The 25475-nt window shown below is 45.8% G+C and overlaps 5 protein-coding genes across 23 annotated transcripts in view; 1 reads left to right on the top strand and 4 right to left on the bottom strand.

The window, feature by feature from the left end:
- The window catches only part of sgsm2 (small G protein signaling modulator 2), a 34110-nt gene extending 23455 nt beyond the window's left edge, over nucleotides 1-10655 (bottom strand). For 3 of the 4 annotated variants that reach the window (XM_076137118.1, XM_076137117.1, XM_076137116.1), the window contains exons 1-2: nucleotides 9712-10655; nucleotides 2485-2560 (exon numbers count right to left, since the gene is read on the bottom strand). In XM_076137118.1, the coding sequence (XP_075993233.1) occupies nucleotides 2485-2560; nucleotides 9712-9777 (142 nt within the window). In that variant the 5' untranslated portion in view covers nucleotides 9778-10655. The remainder of the gene's footprint in view (nucleotides 1-2484; nucleotides 2561-9711) is intronic. The other variant, XM_076137119.1, reaches the window with a different exon arrangement.
- Nucleotides 10656-11089: 434 nt separating this feature from the next.
- tnfaip1 (tumor necrosis factor, alpha-induced protein 1 (endothelial)) lies at nucleotides 11090-14917 on the bottom strand. 2 transcript variants are annotated; one of them, XM_076137145.1, is made up of 7 exons: nucleotides 14837-14917; nucleotides 13695-14176; nucleotides 13452-13621; nucleotides 12782-12865; nucleotides 12471-12523; nucleotides 12101-12296; nucleotides 11090-11891 (listed from the first exon to the last, which is right to left on the bottom strand). In XM_076137145.1, the coding sequence occupies exons 2-7, from the start codon at nucleotides 13912-13914 to the stop codon at nucleotides 11661-11663; spliced, it is 954 nt and encodes a 317-aa protein (XP_075993260.1). In that variant the 5' UTR covers nucleotides 13915-14176; nucleotides 14837-14917; the 3' UTR covers nucleotides 11090-11660. The 2 variants fall into 2 exon arrangements, with proteins under 2 accessions (XP_075993260.1, XP_075993259.1); XM_076137144.1 differs by having other exon boundaries at nucleotides 14738-14895.
- A 474-nt stretch (nucleotides 14918-15391) lies between these two features.
- On the top strand, nucleotides 15392-17033 carry ift20 (intraflagellar transport 20 homolog (Chlamydomonas)). The gene is made up of 5 exons (XM_076137127.1): nucleotides 15392-15534; nucleotides 15785-15915; nucleotides 15986-16071; nucleotides 16170-16273; nucleotides 16576-17033. Exons 2-5 carry the CDS (start codon nucleotides 15789-15791, stop codon nucleotides 16655-16657), a joined length of 399 nt encoding a protein of 132 aa, XP_075993242.1. The 5' UTR covers nucleotides 15392-15534; nucleotides 15785-15788; the 3' UTR covers nucleotides 16658-17033.
- Nucleotides 16972-18957, bottom strand: lyrm9 (LYR motif containing 9). 14 transcript variants are annotated; one of them, XM_076137141.1, is made up of 5 exons: nucleotides 18857-18907; nucleotides 18479-18519; nucleotides 18004-18174; nucleotides 17690-17782; nucleotides 16972-17604 (listed from the first exon to the last, which is right to left on the bottom strand). In XM_076137141.1, exons 3-5 carry the CDS (start codon nucleotides 18127-18129, stop codon nucleotides 17587-17589), a joined length of 237 nt encoding a protein of 78 aa, XP_075993256.1. In that variant the 5' UTR covers nucleotides 18130-18174; nucleotides 18479-18519; nucleotides 18857-18907; the 3' UTR covers nucleotides 16972-17586. The 14 variants fall into 14 exon arrangements, with proteins under 14 accessions (XP_075993256.1, XP_075993257.1, XP_075993243.1 ...); XM_076137128.1 differs by having other exon boundaries at nucleotides 16973-17604; nucleotides 18004-18334; nucleotides 18857-18917; XM_076137131.1 differs by having other exon boundaries at nucleotides 16973-17604; nucleotides 18004-18292; nucleotides 18857-18909.
- Nucleotides 18958-19162: 205 nt separating this feature from the next.
- On the bottom strand, nucleotides 19163-24656 carry lrrc75a (leucine rich repeat containing 75A). Of its 2 annotated transcripts, XM_076137095.1 has the most exons (6): nucleotides 24160-24656; nucleotides 23541-24079; nucleotides 22850-22978; nucleotides 21889-22001; nucleotides 21284-21557; nucleotides 19163-20864 (listed from the first exon to the last, which is right to left on the bottom strand). In XM_076137095.1, exons 2-6 carry the CDS (start codon nucleotides 23787-23789, stop codon nucleotides 20448-20450), a joined length of 1182 nt encoding a protein of 393 aa, XP_075993210.1. In that variant the 5' UTR covers nucleotides 23790-24079; nucleotides 24160-24656; the 3' UTR covers nucleotides 19163-20447. The 2 variants fall into 2 exon arrangements, with proteins under 2 accessions (XP_075993210.1, XP_075993209.1); XM_076137094.1 differs by having other exon boundaries at nucleotides 23541-24656.
- Between the last annotated feature and the right edge of the window lie 819 nt (nucleotides 24657-25475).

Genomic DNA, 25475 nt, shown 5'->3' on the forward strand with positions numbered 1-25475 from the left:
TACACATACATGTGGGAGCTACACATACATGTGGATCATGGCTACACATACATGTGGGAGCTACACATACATGTGGGAGCTACACATACATGTGGATCATGGCTACACATACATTACATTACGATCATTTTAGCAGACGCTTTTATCCAAAGCGACTTACATTACATTACCACCCTTCGCAGAGGGGGGAGCAATTGAGGGTTCGGTGCCTTGCTCAGGGGCACCTCGGCAGGGGCTCGAACCGGCGACCCTCAGGTTCCCTAGGCGGAATGTAGGGGAGCCACTGCCTCCCCTACATGTGGATCATTGCTACACATACATGTGGATCATGGCTACACATACATGTGGATCATGGATATATACACATATACATACATACATATACACACATATATGTTTGTATGTATGGCTCGATTTTCTGTCACCAGGCAAACACGTTTATCTGAGGTTAGAGGCGTTGTCATGGAGACGTGTTCTAATCAGTGGAATACCTAAAGCATCACTACTGTCCTCAGCCTATTAACTGTGTGTGTGTGTGTGTGTGTGTGTGTGTGTGTGTGTGTGTGTGTGTGCGTGTGTGTGTGTGTGCAGTAATATGCTGATGTAATGAGAGAGTGATTGTGATTAAACTGTTCTTGTCCCGTCACTCAAACATTAATGAACTCTTTACTCTATCACAAAGTGCTGATGACTTCAGTCTCATTCTGCTTCTGATGACTTATATTGTCCATTTTTCATCCCTTTGTAATGTTGTCAGCTTCTCTGCAGCAGATCAGCATGGAGCCATGTTGTTGTTCTCTCTCAGTGGGCTGTGTGTGTGTGTGTGTGTGTGTGTGTGTATGTGAGCTGAGCCGGGCCCACGTGTCCTCAGACCATGAGCCTAATGAGTCCATTAGCTGCCCCCCGCCCCCCCCCCCCCCCCCCAGCCCCACCCCGTCACTCTGCAGCCCCTCCTTCTTCTGTCTAATCACATAATGCTCTCTCTCTCTCTCTCTCTCTCTCTCTCTCTCTCTCTCTCTCTCTCTCTCTCTCTCTCTCAGCTGCTTGTGTCTCATTGCTGCTTCAATGCAGCCTCAAAGCTTTGATCTGTCATGTTTGTCCCATTTCCCTCTTTACAGGTGATTGTTCTTCACATGTCCTGTTTGTTAAACACAAACACATGCAGAGCTGAGTCACATGATTGATCTCATGAATCCTGTTTAAGGAGTAGAAAGGTTGATCTCACCCAGAGACCTGAGACCTGACAGACACCTGCTGTGTGAACACGTGATGGCTCTACTGTCCGTCAAAGCCTTCAGAGTGGAAACGTGTCAGAATAAAGAGAAGAAGGACCAAACTCTGCTCCACACAGAGTCAAGAAGTCTGAGTAAATGTTAATGAGCTGCTTGATAAAGAGATACAGACTAGACAAAGCTCTATCACTGCAGAAGATTATAATAATAATGAGTATTCTTATCTATCTGGTTCTATCACTCATACAGAGTTAAAGCCCTGAACTCCACTCACAGGAAACTCAAACTCTCAAGCTCTCATCATCACTTAGGAGCTGAGACCAACTTACTTCTTCTTATGATCCTGTTCTGAACTTTAGATCCTGTTCTGAAATGAGCAACATCTAATATTCATATCCAAGAGTCAGAATGAGGAAGAGTGAATCCTGGGAGCTCATTACAGTTTGGACTGATTGCTCTATTAATTACTGAGGGAACAAGAGCTCATGAAACATTCAACAAGAGAAGTTTGATGTGGAGGAAAAATGGAGCCGACTGATCTATTAATAACACACAGCCTTCACTTCAGAGCTCTCTATGAACCCCTTATGTGATGTCATATCTAAGCACACACACACACACACACACACACACACACACACACTTTCTTTTAAGAGGACATACTATCCAGAATCACACGTTCATACTTTGATTTTGGGTCTGTTTCTCTATGAGCCGCTCTCACAGTCTGCTCTGCTCTGCTCTGCCAGCTGGCAGTCACTCGCTCACTGGAGTGTGTAGGCAGTAAATCCATGTTGTCAACATGTTACAGAAATAAAGGACCATTTTAACACAAAGTACAATATAAATACAGTATAATATCACCGATAGGATTGAAATTATTACTCAACTAAAAACAAGAGTCGAAGAATCGATCATCACTTCCTGTGTGCCACCTTATGAATGATGTGGCTGATGAGCCCCCAGTCTGACAGTGACACACACACACACAGAGAGAGAGAGAGAGAGAGAGAGAGAGAGAGAGAGAGAGAGAGAGTCTGGTTTCCATTAGCTCTGCTGTGATTATTAACTTTCCATTGATGCAGCAGCAGAGTCACAGACTGTGACGTCAAGCCGTGTCCTTGATGAGTATGTGTGTGTGTGTGTGTGTGTGTGTGTGTGTGTGTGTGTGTGTGTGTGTGTGTGTGTGTGTGTGCGTGCGTGTGCGTCTGTGTGTGTCTGTGTATGTGTGTGTCCCCACACGTGTACTTACTGCACAGAGCGATGATGTGGCTGCTGTCTTCGTGGACAAATTTCTTCGTCACTGCTTCCTCCATAATCTGCTTTACCTGCACACAGAGGAGGCAGAGCTTGTTAGCTTGTTAGCTTGTTACACACCACAGAAACACTCAAAGTATGTGAGGTAGAAACATCTGTGACAAGAAGGAAGCCTTAGTTTGACTCCAGGTGAAAAACCTTTAGCAATATTCTCCATTTAAAGTGTGCTTGGATTGGAGAAGTTCACCTTGTAGCTCTTCACCATCACTCTATACTCATCTTCTACCTGCACTTGTTGACCTACAGAACCTTTGGAGCTTAGCTAAACTCCCACCACATGATACCTGTCTTTGTTTAACAACATCTCCCATCAGAACACAGATGAACATTTAACCCTAAAGTACAAAGTATCATGAGGATATGAGTGCAGTGAGAGCCAGCCGGGCCTTTCCAGCTCTCAGAGCAACAGGCATCAAATAAAGGGTGGTAGGAGCAGTTGAATGTAAATGTTGTTTTCTTTACAATCTCCTTTGTTGTTAACATAAAAGGTCATTTATGCTTTTCAAAAAGCATTTTTTTATTATTATATGTTACCTGTTATTTGTTTTTTACATTGGAGTCCACACATGAATGCTTTGTGGCACCACAGATTCATCTCAGTGTTCAGTGTTTGAACACCACAATGTATTGAACAAATCCAAATACTGTGAACAAACACTTTCTGACTTTTCATTAATATTTTTTTCTATTCAGCTACACAAACATCTTCAAACCACACAAAGTTGTATCGTGAATGAGAGTATACCAGAGTCTATGTACACCATGGTCATTTATTGATATGCCGCATAATGTCCTCCTTTTTGGTCTTATGGAAATGGTCACCCTACCTGGAGGAGCAGTCAGAGTGAAGAGGAAGGTATCAGCACTCTGCTGCATAACGATTTCTTCCTCAGGGAAGCAAGTTAATGCTTTTCAGCTATGAGTTGCAATATGGCAACCAAGGCAGCTCAGAGTAGTAAACAAACCAAATGGTATTAAAGAAGCTGTGGCCTCTGGCAGCAGAGAGTAGTGATGGTGTCTGGATTTACAAAGCTGGAAGGACACTTTCAGTTTCAGTGTGTGTGTGCACAAGTAGACTCAAATGGAACAAAATAACAAGAACACTTTTTAAAAGATATTTACATGTGAATGTTTGACACATTTTGGCTCCAGTTACACTTTGCAACATGAATTCCTCTGTTATCTACACACACACACACACACACACACACACACACACACATTCAAGCCCACAGTTCAACCAAACATGATGCTATCTTGAGGAATGACGTGAGGCCTGAATGAGCCGGTCCTGATTTTCATGCTCCGTTCCTTCTAAGGTGCCAGCCTGCATGTCAGTGCTACACAGGCATGCACAGACAGATAGAGAGTCATACACATGACATACACATGTACCTCTGGCAGTCTCAGTCTTCTTCATCTCCTTCTCTCTAACCAACAAACTGAACAACTGTTCCATATGTGCTCCCTACACCTGTCACACACAAATCTGCCTCAAATCCAACATGGAGCAAGGCAGCACCTTCGAAACACAGCGTCACTCCCTTCAGCACTGCACTGATTAAAGCTGCACACCTTTAAGAAACCTGTGAGCACCCAGGCTTGAAGAGAGACAATGTTAATCAAGTCTATTTTTAGGAGTGTAATAAATGTTGGACTCCATTCATGAAGCTCCTGTGGATGAGTCATCGTCACATGAATCTGTGGCCGGGCCAGAGAGACCCTGGTACAAAGGAAGGTCAGTGAACACATCTGCACATATTGTTCTCTACAAACACTGAGCCTGTTCCTGTCCTCACACTCTGAATCAGGCGGTGGGTGTGAGGAACCAGTCTGTCATCAGCCAGCTGTCATGTCACCTTGTGTGCTCACTTTATTAGGTACACCAATACACCAACCACACTGTCATTTGGACTTAAATGTACTTCAGGTCAGTCTACAGTCGTACCAAACTAGGCAGGGAAACATCAAAGTCATCTGTCCTCAGTTTAAGTCCTAGATTGATGTGTTCACACGTGAAGACCCTGTGTGAGAAGTAAAGAGTTTTTGTTGGAGAAAGCCCCTCACAGGCCCACATCACCACCAGATTCATCAGCAACTGATGCAATTTAACCTCTTAGGCAGCAGCGGAAGCTTTCAGTTGCCAAGCAATGCTGCGATAGCTGAGAGCAGCTTAAAGACACAGAGGCCAGATGCACATCAAACACCAGCGCAAACTGCAGCCAGATGACAGTGTTGCTGCACGTTTGCTGATTAGAGTCAAATGAATGTCTAATTTACTATGGTTGGCACTAATTAGGCAATCAGAGCCTGTGTGCCCACCTACTAAGCACATTTGGCGTGTGACTGAGATTTTACAAGGCGCAGTTGAACGATGGAATCTGTCCAAGACCTCAAAGAGCTCGGGAAATAAACCGAAATCTACATTTAGTGACATTTAAATGCAAAAACCAATCAATGAAGTAAGATAAGAGATAAGATAAGAGAATCCTTTATTCGTCCCACAACGGGGAAATTCACATTGATACAGCAGCAAAGTGGAGAGAGCCGAGCAAGAAAGGGCATTAAGATAAAGATTAAATAAGAGCTTAACAAAAGTAAAGATCAAGAGAATAACAACACAACTAAGTACTAGAATACATTTTTTTTTGCAAATTTGAGTGAATGAGTGAATGAATGAATGAATGAATGAATGAATGAGTGAATGAATGAATGAATGAATGAATGAATGAGTGAATGAATGAATGAATGAATGAATGAATGAGTGAATGAATGAATGAATGAATGAATACGTTACATATTGCACATCGGGGATGCAAGAAGGGGAAGTCAAAATATATCAAAGCATTTGACAGGAACACATCTGTTTAACACAGCATCATCATTACATTACGATCATTTAGCAGACGCTTTTATCCAAAGCGACTTACATTACATTACCACCCATTACAGAGGCGGGAGCAATTGAGGGTTCGGTGCCTTGCTAAGGGGCACCTCGGCAGGGACTTGAACCGGCAACCCTCCGGTTCCCAAGCGGAAGCTCTACCGACTGAGCTACTGCCTCCCATCATCATTACTCATCAACCAACCAGGAGTCAGCAGAAGAACTGCGGAGGAAATGAAACAAGCATCTGCTTATGATCTGGTAGATGAAGATGAAGGTGTCAGACAGAGAACAGAGATCCATCTGACCCGCCCAGTGTTCTCTGAAGACAGTTGGTTATCAGCGGTGACACCAAAGATCCTGGCAGACTTTGATGGACTGACTTGAGTGGAGCTGGATGCTGAATGGTGGTTCTGTGGTTAGTTTGGTGGCTTGATAGCATCTGTCCATAGTTCCTAAGGTAACGCACCAGGGGACTGCATGTTTGGGTTGATGTATATGATTGTAAGGCAGTCTGATGTGAAGCTATGTAGATGATGCATATGGCTCCAGCTGATGGATGGAGGCTGCAGGTCATTGAAGGAGGCCATAGATTGGAGGCACAGCAGCTGTTATCACTCTTAGGAGGAGAGAGGGTTCCTGATTGGAATATTGATCCATCCTGCTGCTGCTGCTGCTGCTTATTATTATCCTGGGATCTTCTCACAACATCAGCCCTTCTATTTTTTTCAGTTTTATATTTTATATGAAGAGACTTGTGAACAGTTTAGGGGAGGTCAGCAAAAAGGTCATCGCTTACTATGACTTAGGACTGGACTTCAAAAATAACATGAATGAACTTATCCAATGATAAATATCGAAAACACATGTTTATAGATTATATTTTGAGGCACAATGATTATTGATCAGTCGGTCAAAAGAGAGAGATTCTAATGAAATTGAAATCACATGAGAAGAGAAGAGACGCCAGGATAGACGCCAGGATAGACGCCAGGATAGACGCCAGGATTGACGCCAGGATTGACGCCAGGATTGACGCCAGGATTGACGCCAGGATTGACGCCAGGATTGACGCCAGGATTGACGCCAGGATTGACGCCAGGATTGACGCCAGTATAGCCACGCAATTCAGTTTTTGCGGCTGTGCTCATTTAACCATTCCTAATAAATACGCCCCGGATTTAAAAACATGCTGCGTCATGATCAGATCATCTACCACCTAGAATATAAAAGCCTGGGACTTTAGCCATTAGGAGGAGAATCAGATCAACATCACACAGCTCACTGGCCCACTGGCCCACTGGTCCGCTGGCTTACTTAGCCCATTTCACTGATGGTTCATGTTTGGATCCAGGCTGCCTGCTGAACTAAAAGCTCTTCAGAGTCTTGCAGACGTTGTTATAGTTCGGTAATGTAAAGCTCAAACCTGTGGCTGCTGGGTTCAGGCTTGTTCGGCTCAGACTCAAACTATTCAGCCTCCCTACATGATGCACATTTGTGAATGACATGGATTAGTTTGGAGATTGATGAAGATGTTTGGTTGATTAAGATGAGACAGTTTGAAAGCCCCTGTGCAGAGCAACATGCTGCCTCCACGGCTCAGAGGGGTTCAGCCATGACACAACAAGGAGAGGAGAATAAGTGATGGTTAAAGATGACAGAGGAAGATGTGTAGGCAGAGTCAAATAAATGAATTATTGTCTTTTTATTAGTAAGTACTACACCAATCTCCCAAACTGTCCATATGTTTATCCCCTGATGGTGGTGCAGTGCTGTGGGCATAAAGATCAGCTGTGATATATGAAACTATAGGGACTGAACTGGCTCAGACAGAAGACATTAAAGGAATGCTGTACAGTAATAAATATGATTATGATTCAGCTGAGTGCAAAAACAGATTAGATGTAGATTTAGGCCTGTTACACCAATAAATCATCAGAACCTCAAACTGAGTCCAGGTTTGCCAGCCGGTCTCTGAGTGACGTTCCACATTCACATTCCTGACTTGCCACACTCAACCAGAGAAACAGTCCACATCATTAGATTGTCAGTCTAACCAAAAGGCAGCATGAGAGGAAGAGTAGCATCCACATTGTTGCTATGGTACCTGCAATTCAATTGAATACTTATTCCTAGCATTCATCAGCTGTAAAAGGAGTTGTGTGATAATTCAAAGGAATATAAGATCAAAGGTATGAGGCAAGATTTCACTAAATAATTGATTTAGCAAAGTTGACAAAAAAAATGTTTTAGAGTCGTCAACGGCAACAGTCTGGGGCAACAGGGCAGCCCCCAATAAATCAAATAAGGTCAAAGATTCCATTTTCCAACAACTCACCACCAGGACCATCCTTAGAAAGCTCCCACAATGCTTTGAGGACACAGGGGGCAGTTAGGGGTCTAATCTTCCTCTCAGAGTGAGATAACCCCCATGCATGCATTAAGGATTGGGGTTCTTTGCTGAACCATCATACTGTCCCAGACTGGGAGCCTCTGTCCCACATGTGACGGACATGAAGGGATCCACATCAGGACTCTAAAGGGAGCCAGTAGAGTCCACTAACTACACCCCCAACACCCACCAGTGAGCAGAGAGCCCCGACCCTGAAGTCTGACTCTGACTGGGTATGAGCCGACTCCATGGAGGTGAAGTTACTGAAGTCCACAGAGACCTAAACCGCCTTTCCACCTAGATTAAGAGGAGGTTGTCGGAAGTCTTTAAGAATCCGGTTGCAATCTGTTATAAGTGAGGAACCACTTGGAAGGGTTAGGACTAATGCACTGGAATTCTCTTAGGTCTTATTGTCTCTGTGACTTTGGTCCTCCAGGTCCTCTAGCTGAGTCTCAAGGTGATCAAGTTTGCTGCTGTCATTCTTGATCTTTTCTGTTCTTTCAACTTTCTTCTGAAGGTCTCTAAACTCTGCGACAAGCATTTTGGTGTCTTAAGAGCCGGCTGCCCACTGTGGCCTTGGGTTGGACCTGGACCAAAGAACCCAGATTCCATGAAGGTGCTTTGATCTTCCATGGTCTTCCTCCTGGAAGGATGCACCTTTGACTGAAGTCTTTTTCCTGCACCATCATTTTGATCTAAAGCGACTTAAGAAGGCGATGTGAAGTAATAAAAGTTAATCCTGTGACATAAGGGAGGTTTTTCTATCTGCCAGGTGTCCCAGCAACCCCACAGGGACATGAGGGACACGCTGCCTGGATCAGAGTTACACAATCTACCGTTATAACAGCAACTAAAGTCTCATTTCAACCAAGTGTTTCTGTTATTTTGTCCAACCTCTGTATTTTGTGATGACACACAGTTATCATTGATGTCAGTGATGTCACCAGTTGATGCTGCTTACATTCACACATCTCATCTGGACTGGTATTGTTGTTGTTGTTGTTGTTGTCCATTATGTCTGTGGTTAAAGTTAAACAGTGACTGAGGTGGAATGTGAGGTTTTGATCAAATCTGCATGTAGGCCTGCTGAGGTGGAGCCACACCTCAACACCTCCACACCTTCATGCACCTCATCCAGTCTGAGCCCTGTGTGGTTTCAGGTGTGGACAGTGGAGGTTCATGGACTTCACTACAGACATCTGAGAGATCCATAGTGTTAAAGACGTGAAGCCACCATGCAGCAGGTAGATTCCTGCCTGGAGGTCTGGGAGGATACTCAGGGGAGTTAAAGGGAAATCAAGGAAATATTCCTGACAACACAGATCCACGCAACACAGATCCACGTCTGAACATCTACAGGAGATGAACCCAATCTGATAAGGAGGAATTCAACGTATTAGAACTGAGCTCCAGCGGTGTCATAAAGCATATAGATCTAGAGTATATAGATATACGGTATATAGATATACAGTCTATAGATGTATAGATCTACAGTCAATAGATGTATAGATCTACAGTATATAGATCTACAGTATATAGATGAGGGTTCTTCATGCTCACTGTACTCGGTTATTATCGGGATGTTCCTGCATTGATTTTTCGTGAGCAGCGATTCACTCAATGGGAAAGTGAGAGCCAATCCCATGTTTGTCAGGTTCACACGTTAATATCGACACACACACACACACACACACACACACACACACACACACACACACACACAGATCTGTGAGACTACTTCATCATCAGCATTAACCTACAACAATCCACCCCAGAGGCAGAAGAGGCGCTAGGCGCACATAACGCGGCTGTGCTGTCGTGATGGGTCGGAACATGATGACAGCCTGACGTGTCTGCAGGTGCTCACGCCGTGTTCGCTCTCCTACCTCTCGTTTGACGTTCCATAGTAGTTTCTCTTTGTATTGTTCCTCCGTGGAGCTGGAGCCCTCCATGTCTGCTCTCTCTCTTTCTCCTTCTCTCCTTCTCTTTCTCTCTCTCTCCCTCTCTCTCCCTCTGCCTGGAGCTCGGTCCTTTTATCGCCGCTTCTCTTCCTCCTTCCTCCGCTCAGCTGGACTCTGACGCACCGAGCAGCTCGACAGTGACGTCACAGGATCCGCCTTCCGCTGCTGATCAATGGAGGAAAATCACTGAGGCCCGGGCTCAAATACCCAGCACCCAGGATCCAGCACCCAGGATCCAGGACCCAGCACCCAGGATCAAATACCCAGCACCCAGGATCCAGGACCCAGGATCCAGCACCCAGGATCCAGGATCCAGGACCCAGCCCACCTGTAGCATTACTGAAGCCTCCAGTTACTTTTAGCAACTTCTTGTCTTTCTCCCAGGCAGGAAAGGGTTACAGCTGTGTTATGAAGGTGTGAAAGACCTCACGGTAATAAGGCACTCAATAAAGACCCTGTAGGAGGACACAGGGAGCATTTCCTGTCCTGGGCTCAGACTTACTGGACTCCTTCAGTGACTTCATCCATAAGCAACTCAACCTTCAACCTGTGAGGTCAGACAGCCGGCCTGACCTGAGCTCAGAGGACCAGGTCTGGGCTCAGAGGACCAGGTCTCCTCCCTCACACCGTCACTGGACTCAGCCTCCATGTGGGCAGAGTGTGAACTGCAGCTGAATGGAGCCGGCGCAGTTCCACACAGAGTTACAGGGTGAAGGTTCCTCAGTCTGAACACAGACTCATCATCATCATCATCATCGTCGTCAGGTGACACTTCATATAGAATATGGAGACACAATGAGTTCACTCCACATTCTGAATATGAAGCCAAAGAGTTAAGATGAAGATCATTCTCCCCCTCTGCACATGGAGGAGCTGCAGTGATGTCAGCCTGCCTGCCTATACACACACACACACACACACTACACAGAACACGCTCACTACACAGAACACACACACACACACACACACCTGCTCACTACACAGAACACACACACACACACACCTGCTCACTACACAGAACACACACACACACACACACCTGCTCACTACACACACACACACACACACCTGCTCACTACACAGAACACACACACACACACACCTGCTCACTACACAGAACACACACACACACACACACCTGCTCACTACACAGAACACACACACACCTGCTCACTACACAGAACACACACACACACACACCTGCTCACTACACAGAACACACACACACACACACACCTGCTCACTACACAGAACACACACACACACACACCTGCTCACTACACAGAACACACACACAGCAGGGTTTATTAAGAGCAAACCTTTATCTTCACAGCTGGAGTAGAAGGCATTCTGATGTTCTGTATTCAAACATTCTATGAAATCCTGTTAAAATAACAGATCAATCTGTTCTCATGTTTGGAAAACTGGCAGCTGGAAATGTTGATGAATATGAAGAGACTCTAAATATGGAGGCAGGCTCTCCTAGTTCAGACTCTAAGTGCTGTGATTGATCTGTGATTGATCTGATAGCTCAGATCTCCTCTGAAATAGTGCATGAGTTATTTTCCTCCACTACAAACCTGTGACTAAAGTGTCCTTCTCTAGAGAAGAGGAGCCGCTGCACTGAATCAAGGCAGAAGTTCATAAATTATGATGCAACCACATCTCAACCAGCTGGAGGAACCGGGCAGAGGAACATCCTGAATGTAGTGGCAGAAGAAGAAGGAAGAAGAGAGCTGGAAGACTTCAGAGTCACAGTTCATCCTCACACTGAGGACACGTGTGTGTGTGTGTGTGTGTGTGTGTGTGTGTGTGTGTGTGTGTGTGTGTGTGTGTGTGTGTGTGTGTGTGTGTGTGTGTGACAGGCTGGAGCCTCAGTGTCCCACAGGCCGCTCCTCATACGTGCTGTATCTCTTCACATGGATACGTCTGACGCGCTCTCGGAGCTCCGTGCCTCCCGGCCCGTCCTCTTCCTCGCTGTGAGAGCTACAGTGAGTGTGGCTGTGAGCGGTGGCCTCCAGCAGGGAGCGGTCTGGAGGAGGCACGGTCTCATACAGCAAGGTGTTCAGAGTCTCCTCATAGATACGAGCTTCAGGAAACTCCACCTTTCACAAAGGAAATACAAGTCAGGGACAGAATCACAAAACATTTCAGACGGAGCTTCGGTGCCTGAGGTTCAGACTGAATGCATCCAATCAGAAGACACCTCAACACCACACACTCGGACATGCTCCCTAGGAGAAGCCTGTGATGGAACCAGGAACCTTCCAAGAGCTGAATGAGAGCTCCTCCTACCTCTCAGTCTGTTCCTCACCTTGGTCTGCTTCTTCTCTGTGGCGTAGACCATGGAGGTGCAGCAGACCTCAGCCAGCTTACGGCCCTGACCATAATAAGACCAGCAGCAGATCTCATCTCCGATCACATCTTTCATGAAGAGGACGCGTCCATTGAAGCTCAGGGACAGACGGTCAAACAGCTCAATGTTCTTCAGCAGATTGTCGTCCGAGTTGCTAGATTAGGGTTAAAGGTCAAAGAGGAAGGGGAGAAGAACAGAGCAGAGTCATTTACTCCAGCATGGACTGTGTGTGTGTGTGTGTGTGTGTGTGTGTGTGTGTGTGTGTGTGTGTGTGTGTGTGTGTGTGTGTCTGTGTGTCTTTGTGTCTGTGTGTCTGTGTGTGTGTTACCTGGTGTAGGAGTACTTGTTGTTGCTCCTGTTGTACACCAGCTTCACCACAGGCTGCAGGTCAGAGGAACACAGATCTGCTTTAATGTGTTGTCTTCTAAATCTATTCTACATGTATTCTGTATTCTAAATCATTCAGCAGCTTCTTTGACTGTATTTGCTAAATGAGATGAAGTGTGTGATCTAATTAAACTCATCTAAACGCTGCAGTGTCCTCTGAGATGATTGAAGCTCAGAGGAACAGCTTATAACTGAAGATGCTGCAGGACAGGACAGCACTCAGGGTGTGCGTGTGTGTGTGCGTGTGTGTACCTTAGTGGAGGAGTTGATGAGCCGCTCCTCTTCCTTCACGGAGGTTACCACGGGAACCACACACACGGGCGGCTCCTGGCTCTCCTACAACACAAAGATGGACGCCTCAGATTGGAGAGACGAGTCGATATCATGGAGAACAAAGATCCATGTGCATGTCAACATACATGATGACACTCTGGTGTGTGAGCTGAGTGACGTGTGTGGAGGTGTGTGTGTGTGTGTATGTGTGTGTGTGTGTGTGTAGGTGTGTGTGTAGGTGTGTGTGTGTAGGTGTGTAGGTGTGTGTGTGTGTGTGTGTGTGTGTGTGTGTGTGTGTGTGTGTGTGTGTGTGTGTGTGTGTGTAGAGGTGTGTGTGTGTGTGTGTGTGTGTGTGTGTGTGTGTGTGTGTGTGTGTGTGTGTGTGTGTGTGTGTGTGTGTGTGTGTGGAGGTGTGTGTGGAGGTGTGTGAGGGGTGTGTGAGGGGTGTGTGTATGTGTGTGTGTTCTCTCTGCACATGTATGTAATAGCATAAATGTCTGAATCCTCCTCTGCTTTCTGAAGCAGATCAATAAAAGAAAGAAGAAAACACTCAGAGCTCCATGACACCAAAGCTGTGAGTGACTGATGAGGTCCAGAGTGATGGAGCTGCTTGGTCTCTTTATGTTTGTGTGAACAGCTGCTCACTGACCTGCAGGCTGCTCTGGCAGAGCTCCACCAGGCTCTGGATCAGGTAATACTTAGCCTCAGCCAGCAGCTCAGAGACGCCCTGACGGCCTGAGGGCAAAGTGACTGAGCCTTCACGCAGATAAGACAGGATGCTGCCAAAGTGTTTCCCACTGCGGTCGATCAGAATCCAGCCTGAACACAATCAGAACAGAACATTAATGAGGAGGCTACGTACCCTGGTCGTGGCTCTGATCCGGGTCAGTACCTTCTCTGTCAGCGAACACTTCCTTCTTCCCACTGAACATGGCCCTCAGCATGGAGCTGTGCCGGGTCAGAACCTGCAGGGTGGAGTAGAAGAGGCTCCCGCCCACATTGAGCCGGACGTACCTGCTCCCTCTGTGGCCGCAGGTACCGGCCTTGGGACAGGACAGAGGGGGGGCCGGGGCCCGGGCGTGATGCTGAGGCAGCCAGCTGTCTCCAGACATGTCCCTTTGGAGGTAGATGACCACCCTGCAGACGGAGGGCCGCAGCTCCCCCGCCGTACTGACGGCTACTGGGGAGGCCACGGCCTCTCACTGCAGCAGATCATCACTGAGACACAACCGGGGTCTGGAGGCCCCAGGACAGGAGGGTCTGAAGTCTGCCCCCCAGGAGAGGACAGGTGAGTCTAGTGGACCAGGGCCCCCGGGACAGGACAGATGGAGTACAACAGAGTGAAGACCTTATCTTTCCCTCCTTTGTCTTCCCCTGTAAAGTAACAGAGGTCGTGAGTAAACTGAGGGATCACCGAGTCAGAGGACAGACTTCATCTTCTTCCTCTCCTCAGTTAAATGCTGATGTTTCCTCCGCTGAGGCTTCATGTGAACTCTAAAGAGTTCAGACTTATGAAGTGAACTCTTTTACTTTATAAACTAACTAACTAACATAAGCCACACGCAATCAGCAGCTGATGAGCTAAACGAGGCTGACTTCAGTGATGTTCATATTTAAAGTAGAGTAAAGTTACAGATCTGTATTTAATGAGTTAAGTGAGTAAAGTCTGAAGCTTCTGGTCTGCGGGGCGTCTGATGCTAACGTTAGCTAACTCGGCTGAACGGGACTCAGCACTGTAGCTCCTTGTTGCTGTTTCTACTTGATTAAAGTTCGTTAATGTTCTGATGGACCCGACATGTTCAGAGTCACACACATGTTTTTTTATGTTCACAGTTACACACATGTTGTTTCTTTTAAAAACTCCTGACTTCACGGTGCATTCGTGTGTTAACGGGAGATTAAAGTGAACACCAGCTGACTTTGAGCTCCACTCACCGGGCCCACGCGTGATCTCCTCCCGCTCCCCGGTAGATACACGACATTAATGAGTAACAGAGAAAAGATTTCAATTTGAAAAAGTCTGAAAAGTTTAACCTTCTTTAGGTTTAGGTAGCGTCTTCCTCGTCTTGTATTAAAAGGTGTTACCTTGCCTGTCCCATTGTCACACTGCCCTCTAGTGGCTGTACTGAGGTTTGGGTCAGGCGGGGAGAAGGATCGGTGATCAAAATCATTATCTTCAGTTATCAAAATATTAAATCAAATTAATCAGAAGAATGTGAAAGTGAAACCAATCTAGAATACCTTTGATCCAAAATCTACATTATCCCAAATTCGTGCCCTCACTATTCCCATTGATGACTGTCAGGTATGAGCACATCATACACCCCTCACCCTCCTGTCTCACACCCCTCACCCTCCTGTCTCACACCCCTCATCATCCTCACCCTGTCTCACCCATCCTTAAGATGTTTATTATGGTTGTATAGAGTCTTGAAACACAAAGGAGCCAGCTGACCGGAGCCTTCACACTAGCTGACCTGACACTGTGCTTCATTACACTAACTTTATTAAACTGCTTTACTTGTCTGTTCTGCCTTCACCTGTGGGGGCAGCAACACGCAGCTGGCGCGTCTAATCTGCCGGAAACAGAGAAGTAGAATGCGCAGCAGCAGCGGTTTCCCTGGTAGCGGCGCCACATCGTCACATCTACACAACAATCCGAATGTGAATGTGTGGAATCAGGAGCTCATTTAAATCAAAGTGAACTAAAGGACCGAGCCGGCGTGAAGCAGGTGAGTGAGCGACACTGAGCTGCGGTCAGGTTAAGATAGCGACATTGAGCAGCGAAATGCTAACAGCTGATCACCGCTGTGATGTTTGTAAACAACATAAAAATAACGTGAAGCAGATGGAACTAATAGCTAATAATGAAGAGAGCTTTAGAGCTCCTCTGTGCTCTCAGGTCTCTAACGGTCCAGATGCCCTCGGCCCTGTGTCGTGACCTTTAACCTTTAGTGTGTGTTGTGACCCTTTAACCCTTAGCGTCATGGCTAAAGAGCCGCTGGCGGAAGCGGGGTTCTACTTTGATGAGCTCACCAAGCTGCGGGTCCTGGAGCCTGACGTCAGCCAGAAGACCGCGGAACTGCAGGAGGAATGCAAAGAATTTGTGGACAGTAAGCGCCGAACATGTTGTCATGGCAACGCGGTCGTTTCCAAAATAACCGACACATGTTTCCTTTATAGAAATCGGGCAGTTTGAGAAGCTGGTGGGAGGTTTGATCGATCTGGTGGACGAGCTGGCAGAGGAGGCAGAGAGCGACAAGATGAAGGTGAGGGACCTCTGGAGCTGCTGCTCTCTGCTGCTCACGACTGGACAGCAGGACCTTAAGAGCTGTCTGTCTGTCTGCCTGTCTGTCTCCTTCTGCAGGCCATTGGAGCTAGAAACCTTCTGAAGTTTGTGTCAAAGCAGCGAGAAGCCCAGCAGCAGCAGCTGGAGGCTCTGATCTCTGAGAAGAAGATGCAGGTGGAGAGGTAACAGCTGACTCCTGGACATGTGGAGACCTTCTCAGGATCTCTACTTTAGTTTGCATCTACAGGAGTCTCCCAGTTACCATGGTGACCGGTTCAGGACCCTAACATGTGGACATAGAAACATTTGTTTACCTGCTGACCTTCAGCCCAAATTAGGCGTGTGTGTGTGTGTGTGTGTGTGTGTGTGTGTGTGTACCTGCACCTGCTGAATCTTCACTCTAAAAGCTGTGAGCTGATTTGTGCTCATTGAGTGACAGTAGGATCTGATTGACAGTTTGATATGTCTGCTGTTTCTGTTTCAGGTATCGCATCGAGTATGAAGCTCTGATAAAAGTCCAGTCAGAGCAGAGCGAGTTCATCGACCAGTTCATCCTGCAGAAGTAGAGCTCTCTCTGTGTGTGTGTGTGCGTGTGTGTGTGTGTGTGTTTTCATTCCTTTTCTAAAGCTCCATCATGTTATCATCTCATATTAATCAAAGCTCTTGATTCATGTGTGTGTCTGTCTGCTGGGACACACACGTACACACACAGGTTCTATGTTGTTTTATGAGCTTTTATATGGGCTTAAACACAGAATGAGCATGTTTGAAGGACAAACCTTCATTATATGACCCTCTGTATTACTCTGCAGTAGTTTGGTCTTTGTTCCATTCAGCTCAAACACTTTTTCTTTTCTTATTCGTGGCATTTTAATTTGTTTTTGTTTACATTATTGTCTCTTCTGTGTTGATTTTGATGGTTATACTTGAATAAATATTACATATTGCACAAACCCTTCTTGTGGCGTCATTTGTGCTGTAATGTTTGGAAACAAAGATGGAGGATCAATCAATCAATCAGGTCTGACAGGATGCAGGCAAGTGCCACAGGAAGTTCATCAGCGAGGGGAGGAAGTTACAGTCTGTCACCATCATACATGTGGAGGAACCAGAGAAGAAGTGACCCGTGGATCTGTACAGGGTGTGATGAAGAGGAGGGTCACCCTTCATCAGTGTGAAGCAGGGGGATTTTAGATTATAAGTGTTTAAGAAATAACACGGCAGTATAAATGATAAACATAATGATGTATTGTTTCGATGATGGCAGCTGAACCGAGGCCGGGGTGGAGTCATGCTGTCACCATGGCAACCTTCACTCACTCAGGAACAGAGAGGAAGAAGCTGTTGGCCACAATGTGTCCAACTGATTTCATCAACCAGCCATGAGATGAGTCTGTCAGTGTTGAGTCAGCTGTTCAGGCAGATGTTGAGATGTTCCCTCTTCCCTCATGACTCTGACATGCAGCTCCACTGGGCATGTTCTTGTTTATGAGCCTCACTTCTTCTTTGTATACTGCAAAACAAACAAAAGGGAATGGAAAATAAGTGATAACAGTGAAGTCACATGACCTTTAACCTGAGAAAAGGCCCGTCCTCACTTTCTCTAGAATCCAGTGAGCATCAGTCAGAGCTCGCTGGATGATGGTCTGTATCCTCTCTGGGTCGTCTTCATCTGAGTGACTCCTGTATCCCTGCAAACACAAGGGACGCCATCAGGACACCTTACTGACTTTTCATCATCATCATCATCATCCTCATCATCATGAAGAGACTCTGAACTTGTTGAGACAGCAGACTGATGATGTGTGTGACCTTAATGTGATTGTTGGTTAGGATTGTTTTCAGGTGCAGGGATTTATTGTCATGTGATTTCTGTAGAATCTTAAAGATGGTTGTGCGTTCATCACCTCACCTGTCTTATTGCGTGTCCATAGTGTTGCTGCATTGCAGTGGTTGGCAGCTTCCTGCAGCATCTGAAGAGGTATCTATAGAGCTGCACGGGCGTCTGGACCAACTCAGCTCCAGCTAAAGGGGCCATGTCCTCCTGACCTCATGCACTCTGACTCCTCGGTATGTTTACAGTCTGAGGAGTCTCATCTAAGCAAATGAGGCGGCAGAAACCAAATGGAGCTCAATATCACAGGAAGGCTCCAGAGCTCTGAGAAGACCAGGAGACCAGAGCAGGGAAACCTCCTGGAATGCTTTAGGAAGAGGAAGAAACCTTGGGAGAGGAGAGTTTGCCTCTTTAAGGAGGAAAGGGGTTCATCAGAAAATGACCTCTGACCCCAGTGTCCTGATCTCAAATCGTTAAGTCATCAAATTTTAGTGAAAGTACAAATGTAAACATATCTGGAATTGTTCATCCGTTTGTTTTTAAATCATATTACCTCAAAATATCGCAGCATTACATCATTCATCCATGTATGACCTGAGCACGCACGCACGCACGCACGCACACACATTAGACAACATGAGAGAACCGAAAAAGACACACAACGGAAGCCACAAGTTATGTGTTTCTATGATTTGCAGCGTTTCAGTTCGTGAGAATGTTGCGTGCGTGCGTGTGTCGTCTAATTCATGTAAGTGCGTCGGTTTTGTAATGTTGCATAAGCTGATCTGTCTCGGCCACCGTAATGCAAACAAAACGAATAATACACATACATGTTTACTTTAGCTGTTAGCTTCAGGCTGTTAGCGCGTCCTCAGCTATCGTGTGTGTTCTGTCATGTGTGTGTTCTGTCATGTGTCACATGTTTTGTTACCCTTCTGCTCCTTGTTTCCTCTGGCGCGCGCCTCTTCTTCTTCTTCTTCTTCTAGGTAATCTTTAGTCACGCCCATGGTTTTATTTATACTACTGCCATCTACAGGGCGGAAGATGAAATGAAGAAAAAAAGGTTACGGCTAGGTTGAGTCATCATTACGTCATCTTGTAATTTTACTCCTGAAGCTTCTAATACTTCAGCATCCTGGTTTCATGTTGAAGATCTTTGTGCATAATCATTTTGTCTTAACAATTAAATTGACTAACATTAAGCAGATTCTCAGTTTAATAGATAAGAAAAATGTGATTCCTTTCTGTCTTTATTGTTACAGTCTCATGCTACACAACACTGAGGGCAAAGCAAAGCAAACATCTATACTCTGGGTCAAAATGCTCTCTTGCGCTGTGTCCTCCACATAATAGTTAAATGCCTTTCTAATGGCTTGGTTCCATTCCATGCCTGTGCTCCTAACATCTCAGCGTGAGAACAAGGTGGCACCTGAATGAAACCCAATGCTACTTTGTGGTTTATTAAACAGAATGTATAAACGTTTAATTTTCTACACCAAACGTGGCACAGGGAAGGAACCTCACCTGGGTGAATCAGTGCTTTTTATCTCTGGATAAAGTAAAGTTGCAGGGTTTTTGACATGGTTGCGTCTTCTGAATGCTCTTACTCTCTGTTCAAGCAATCACTGAAACACCACAGAATGATTTGTCAGTTGCCATGGACACCAGCGCTTCCACTGGACAGTTACCAGGTCTCCAACAGTTCAGGATGTATTTCCAGTGTATCCTCTCCCTTTATGCCGAGTGCCCTCTAAAGCAGAGAGTGCCTCTGCAGATTGACACTCTGATGTTTAGTGTAGTGTACCTGTCTGAGTAACTACGCCAGCCTGTGCATGTTTGGGACAGAGGCCCCCTAGTGGAGGATGTGTTTCCAAGGGAACAATAATGAAAGGTTACTGAGATTTACTGATGCACAGCTGTTGGTGCACTGATGGAAAAGTACCTTGTATTCATTCAGCTGTAGAAGATGCTTTCTGAATCCCTGCAGAATCTGTGAGAGATCCAGAGGTGTGTGTGTCTTCATAGCAGAGATGAACCCATATGGGTTAGCACCTTAGCTGCTCTTCACAGGTGACATGACAACTCACCTCAGCGCATCCCTCACTCACAAACCTACAGGTGATTTTCCTTTCTCAGGCCTCATGTTAACACTTTAATCAGCCATCACAATATGAACCCTTGCAATCTCATGTTTATGTATTTCCTAAATGTTTTGTCTGTGATGTTTCTCGTTATCACAGTGCTGAAAGAAACACAAAGATATATGCGGGAGTTGTAGAAAACGCTGTGAGTGACTTTGTGAAGAGGAACAGTGACGACGTTTTCATCAGACAGATTCATATATGAGCTTCCATTAATGCTAAGGATAAAGCCTTTAAAGTGAGATCACACATGTGTTATACAGCTTAAATACAGGTCATTAAAGTGCCAAAGTTACAGTTTCCAGTAGTAGTTTATGAGCTGAGACCGAGCTTCCACTCAGTGATGGTTATATTAAAGATTATCTACAGTTACATAGCTTTTCAAAACTGATAACTAGACTTTGCCACCTTGGTTGGTCCTGAACTTTGGTCTGACTCATGGTCTATTATACTTTCATCCTCATACTCCATTCCCTGCACCTCCCTGTCAAAGTCCAGGAGCTCCTCCATCATCTCCTTTAGCTCCATCTCTCCATCTAGCTCCTCTTCCACCTCTGATTGAAGTTCACCCATGCTCTCAGTCCGGTGGGTGTTGTCGGTGTCCTCATCTTCGCCGCCCCCCCTCAGCCTCTCAGGGGGGTTGCTGGCCTGACTCTCCCCAAACTCTAGGATGGTAGGCAGGTTGCCCTGCTTAGGACAGCGCTTCCTCAGGCTGACCAAGAAGGGCTGCGGCAGGGAAAAGATGTCTACATTGTTGCCCAGGTCAATCCAGGTCACACTAGGAAAACTTCCCGGGTTCTACAGCATAAAATAACACAAAAACACAAAGATATTATTATCATCTTTACAACATCATCACAAGGATCTGATCACATCTAAACAGACATTATTGAGAATAAACAAGATAACTGGCATAAGGTTGACAGCCTGAACTTGTGTGTCACTGAAGCAGATTGGATGGAAATCTGCTGGATTGCATTGCAAAGAGAGTTTGTCCAGCTCAAATGGACTCACTGGAGTTTACAGCTCCACCTGAATGCTTCAGACACTGCAGGTGTAAAGCAGTTCCAGGTTTAAGTGCTTGTTGGTTCTGGCTTCAAGAAAACTTGTATCACTTGGCATTTCATAAACAGATGAACATAACAACACAGGAGGAATTCAATCTTCTAAAATGGATGGATGTAATGTATATGGGGGAAATAAAATGAGATTATGACCTTTAGGGCATCAGTCAACTCCTTCAGAACAGCTCTGGTCAGTCTGTTTCCATTCAGTGCCAGAGTCTCCAGGTGTGGCAGGTCGGCCAGTATTGGCAGTAGCAAGAGGAAAGACTCGTCTGTCAGTTCAGTGAATCCCAGCTCCAAGCTGACTACAACAGTGGCATGATGCTGTAGGTGCTCACACAGATGCTCCATGTCTCGAGGCGTCAGAGGGATGCCAGACAAATCCAAAGTCCCACTGCGTGGAGGTGTGGACAGTACTGCCTTCAGACTAGAAACAAACACACAACATTTAAAGGAAAAAGAGGAAAAGGAACCAGATAATAGGAGAGACCAGATAAGCTCCATTAAACATTAGATCAAACATTGAAGTCACACATTTTAGTGTTGCTGCATCTTATGAGCGTCACCCTCAACGTCACATTCTCATCACTGCTAAATATACATATATGTATCTATATATTCCTATTCTTTATAGTAGTTTACATGCATAGGAATGTCAAGCATAAATACTGTGAAAGAGTTCATGGCTTGTAATTGCTGGGGTCTTCGTTCTTCAGACCGTTTAGTGGAAGAGCAAAAACAAGACAACAAACACTCACCAGACCTGAGGCTTTCTCTTCAGGAGTCCTTGTCTCTTCCATTGAGAATGAGGGCTGAGGTGGTAAGTTAGCTGGCGGCAAACCTTCTCCATTGCCCCGAGAGAGTCCCCCTCCTGTTTAGACACAGAGGCAGAATGAAGTGTAGAGAAATGGCGAAGGATCACCATCAATCACCTCAATACCAATAGCAAATAACAACGATGAGAACATCTGGTTGACACCAGCAAGCAATGAAATACAAGGCGAGTAGACAGATACACACCCACAAGGCACAGGACAACACTTCTTACACACTAATCACTCTGATGCAGAGGGCTAGATTGATGACTGGACTTATAAATCCAGTGTTTGTGAATACTCTCCCTGCACAGATTAATATTTCCACGATACAAAGACTTGTTTTCATGACCGTCAGCACCTCATACAACATCTGCCTGGTCAAGCTCATCAGTATGTACAAGGCTAGCCCACCCACTACTTTAAAATAGTGTGGGATACAACAGCCAGAGTTCCTGCTGATACATCATTCTGTTTTTGATTTGCGGGAAAATGTTTTGGATTGGCCAATAATGAGTATCCACTCTCTTTAGCTGCAACATTGCAACATACGGTTAAAGACCCAAGTCCTTTGTGAACACCTTCATTCTTACTGTCTACCTATTTATCTAAAAGATAAACACACTTCTTGGCTCTTCTCTTGTTGTTCTCTACGGACTACATCTTTGCTAATGTTCATATGATAGTTAGATGTAGATTGGACATAGTTTCTCAGGTCTGATGGCAGAGTGAGGTCTGTCTGGTATTGGTCTCTTGTCTACTCTGATTGTGTGTTTTTGTACTTTATTTGTTCCTGACTTTGGCTCAGCCTTTAATGACTTCATTTTGAGTCTGCCTGTGGTAAACAGGTGGAGTGCAGTTGAACCTCAGCCGCTCTCACAGTATAAACATATCTGTGTCCTACCGTCCGGGGGCAGTGGACATATCGGGCCAGGTTGATGATGAGGTCATGTGTGATGGGGTCCACCAGGTTTCTGAAGCTGGCGTAGCGGTAAAGTACATCATCCAGAGATGTTGACTCCATGCCAAGGTCCTGGACACACACAAACACACACACACACACACACACACACACACACACACAAGGGATCACTTTATATTCTACTGTCTTCTACTAATCTAGGTTCAAAAACCAACACAAAAGGTACAAATGTATACATGCAGGCACACACATACAACACACAAATCTGTAGTGTTTCGGGTTTGGGTCGCCTGAATGAGGAGAAACAGCTTTATTGTTTGAGGTTTAACTTGATGCTCACAGAATGATCCATCTCTCAGGGAGGAAACATCCTGATTGAGCTCCAAAAGAAATAGAAGTCGATCAAAATGGATGGTTGTGTATAACTGTCATTGTGCATTGACAGCTTAATAAAGGCCAAAGCCCAAAGTGCTGTGAACACTCATAGAAATTCTCAGATGAATGGTTTTTATGAATGATAACTTTAATTACAACAATTACACTGATCAGCCTGGTGGTGGCCCTGTAATAAGTACTTTTCTGACCATACTCCTCATTGTTTAAGCGTTAACACTCTCCACCAGTGGCAGAGAGACACACACACACACACACAGACACACAGAGAGCATCGTACCTGTCGGAGAGTCTTGAGCATCTCTGTGGCCTCGTCTCGTTTGCCCTGTTTGGCCATCAGCAGCATTTCCTGGATGATGCTGATGCGACGCTGGTAGGGAGGGGGGGTCCCGCCACGGCTCAGTCGATCACCTGACTTAAGCATGAGGGAAGAGAAGATGTCACCCCGCTCCTTGGTGGGTGTTCGCCTCCAGCTGTGCTGGGGACTGGGTCCTCCGGGTTCCTGGCCTTTGGTCTGCTTGGTACCCATGATGCATTGTTAATGGGAACTACACTAACAACACCGATTCCATCATGGAGTCAGGTTTGGATTAGGTCTTCAATAAGCTGCTGGTCACATCAATGTAAACCCTGATCATCCCAGAGGTTTAAGGAACAACGTCAGAAATGCTTAACTGCTCATAAGGAAGGACAGAAAGGTTTAAGCGTACAGTGAAACCTCCATGGCACTCTGATGGCAGCAGAGTCTAGAGCTTTGTCTTCCTTTAAGAAGCTGTTAAATCCCCCTCCCGTGCAGGATGCTGCCTGCAGCATGGCCGCCTAACACAGAAAGCAAAGTCAGGACGGGCATCAATGTAGCTTCTTCCCCGGACACAACTTCAGCTCCTCCAAATATTCACCTTCACAGTGACGTTGTCTTCCTTTTCACATCTTCTGTTCTCCTCTGAGAGGGGGCGCAGTGTTCTGGAGCAGAGGAGGAGGAGGAGGAGGAAGCGGGATTGTTTACGTGTTTTCCGATGACGGATTGGTCGCTCGACTCCGCCGCTGGAAGTCGTTCTGAGCTACAACAACCGGCTGATGATGAAAGGCTGATTCTTCATCGGAGGCGCCCGCCTCGCTGTGTGCGGATGTGAGGAAGAGGAAGAGGAAGCCGTGTCCTTGGACAGACAGACGGAATTATTCATGAACGATATTCTGCTGAATATGTGCGCGCGCGTCGAGCGGAACCCGGCTGATGAAGCCACGTGATGTTTACACCGCCTGCCTTCTAGAGGGTCAGAAGGGAGAGTTAATACCCCCCTCGACTCAAACTGTTTAAGTACTATTTTTTAAGTGTATCTGGATCGGGTGAGGGATCTGAACTGATTGAGGATAAATGCTTGTTCAACCCCTATTTAATATTGCTGTTTTATAAATTGATCAAATAGTAATTTCAGTTACACATCCCCAAGTGTTCAAGCTGAGGAAACATGATCCGGAGAAAATCATTTCACTATAGAAAAAACACCACAATCAAACAGCTGGAAGCATCTTACTGTTTAAGGTCACTGAGCATCATCAGAGCACTGTGGACATGGAAGAAGACAACTGTGCAGAGACAATATTCGGTCCCGGAACTGCTTGTGAACTCTAATGTCTCATGTTCCTTGTTAGTTGAATCAGCATGTCATATTAGTGTGTAGCGTCAGGGACACGTTAAGTTTGGTCCAACTTATCCAGCAGGTTGTGGGCAGCTACACTTCAGTTGAAGCCTAGGAGGAGCCAGCGGGGGGCGCTAGATGGATGAGAGAGGAAACGCAGAAGAAGAGTTGCAGTCAGGCTCGCGAGCATGAGCGCGTGAGTGCTACGCAGGGGCGGGGCTTACCAAGATCATAACAACGCGTCAGACACACGCAGTTAGACTGGACGTCATGATGACCACATGACTGAATCTACATGTGGAGTCAGGCTGAGTCTACATGTGGAGTCAGGCTGAGTCTACATGTGGAGTCAGGCTGAGTCCAGTGAGGCGTCAGTCTGTGCGCTTCTCTCCGTCTCCAAAGCCTCAGCGCGGCTGAGACGCCTGCAGTTTGAGCGCACATGTGACCAGACACAGAGAAACAGAATAGACGATATTATTTGATAAAGCACAGTAAAAGTGGCCTTTACTAATTTCTCTCAATTAAATTTCAATGCCTTAATTCATTTGCATTGAGCGTTAACAGTGAATTGTGGG

Source organism: Genypterus blacodes, unplaced genomic scaffold (assembly GCF_046128005.1).
Source record: "Genypterus blacodes isolate CSIRO-AG114 ecotype Tasmania unplaced genomic scaffold, CSIRO-AGI_Gbla_v1 ptg000293l_1, whole genome shotgun sequence".
NCBI classification, from domain to species: Eukaryota; Metazoa; Chordata; class Actinopteri; order Ophidiiformes; family Ophidiidae; genus Genypterus; species Genypterus blacodes.

Excerpts from the sequence above, each read along its gene's own strand:
- lyrm9 (XM_076137141.1), bottom strand. The coding sequence starts at position 18,129 with ATGGCCCCTTTAGCTGGAGCTGAGTTGGTCCAGACGCCCGTGCAGCTC. Across the intron at positions 17,783-18,003 it reads ATGGACACGCAATAAGACAG|GGATACAGGAGTCACTCAGA; the intron begins GTGAGGTGATGA and ends TTGTGTTTGCAG.
- lrrc75a (XM_076137095.1), bottom strand. The coding sequence starts at position 23,789 with ATGGGTACCAAGCAGACCAAAGGCCAGGAACCCGGAGGACCCAGTCCC. Across the intron at positions 21,558-21,888 it reads AAGAGAAAGCCTCAGGTCTG|TCTGAAGGCAGTACTGTCCA; the intron begins GTGAGTGTTTGT and ends GTTTGTTTCTAG. Across the intron at positions 20,865-21,283 it reads AGTTGACTGATGCCCTAAAG|AACCCGGGAAGTTTTCCTAG; the intron begins GTCATAATCTCA and ends TTTATGCTGTAG.
- tnfaip1 (XM_076137145.1), bottom strand. The coding sequence starts at position 13,914 with ATGTCTGGAGACAGCTGGCTGCCTCAGCATCACGCCCGGGCCCCGGCC. Across the intron at positions 12,524-12,781 it reads TCATCAACTCCTCCACTAAG|CCTGTGGTGAAGCTGGTGTA; the intron begins GTACACACACGC and ends TCTGACCTGCAG. Across the intron at positions 12,297-12,470 it reads AACAAGTACTCCTACACCAG|CAACTCGGACGACAATCTGC; the intron begins GTAACACACACA and ends ACCCTAATCTAG.
- ift20 (XM_076137127.1), top strand. The coding sequence starts at position 15,789 with ATGGCTAAAGAGCCGCTGGCGGAAGCGGGGTTCTACTTTGATGAGCTC. Across the intron at positions 15,916-15,985 it reads ATGCAAAGAATTTGTGGACA|AAATCGGGCAGTTTGAGAAG; the intron begins GTAAGCGCCGAA and ends TTTCCTTTATAG. Across the intron at positions 16,072-16,169 it reads CAGAGAGCGACAAGATGAAG|GCCATTGGAGCTAGAAACCT; the intron begins GTGAGGGACCTC and ends CTCCTTCTGCAG.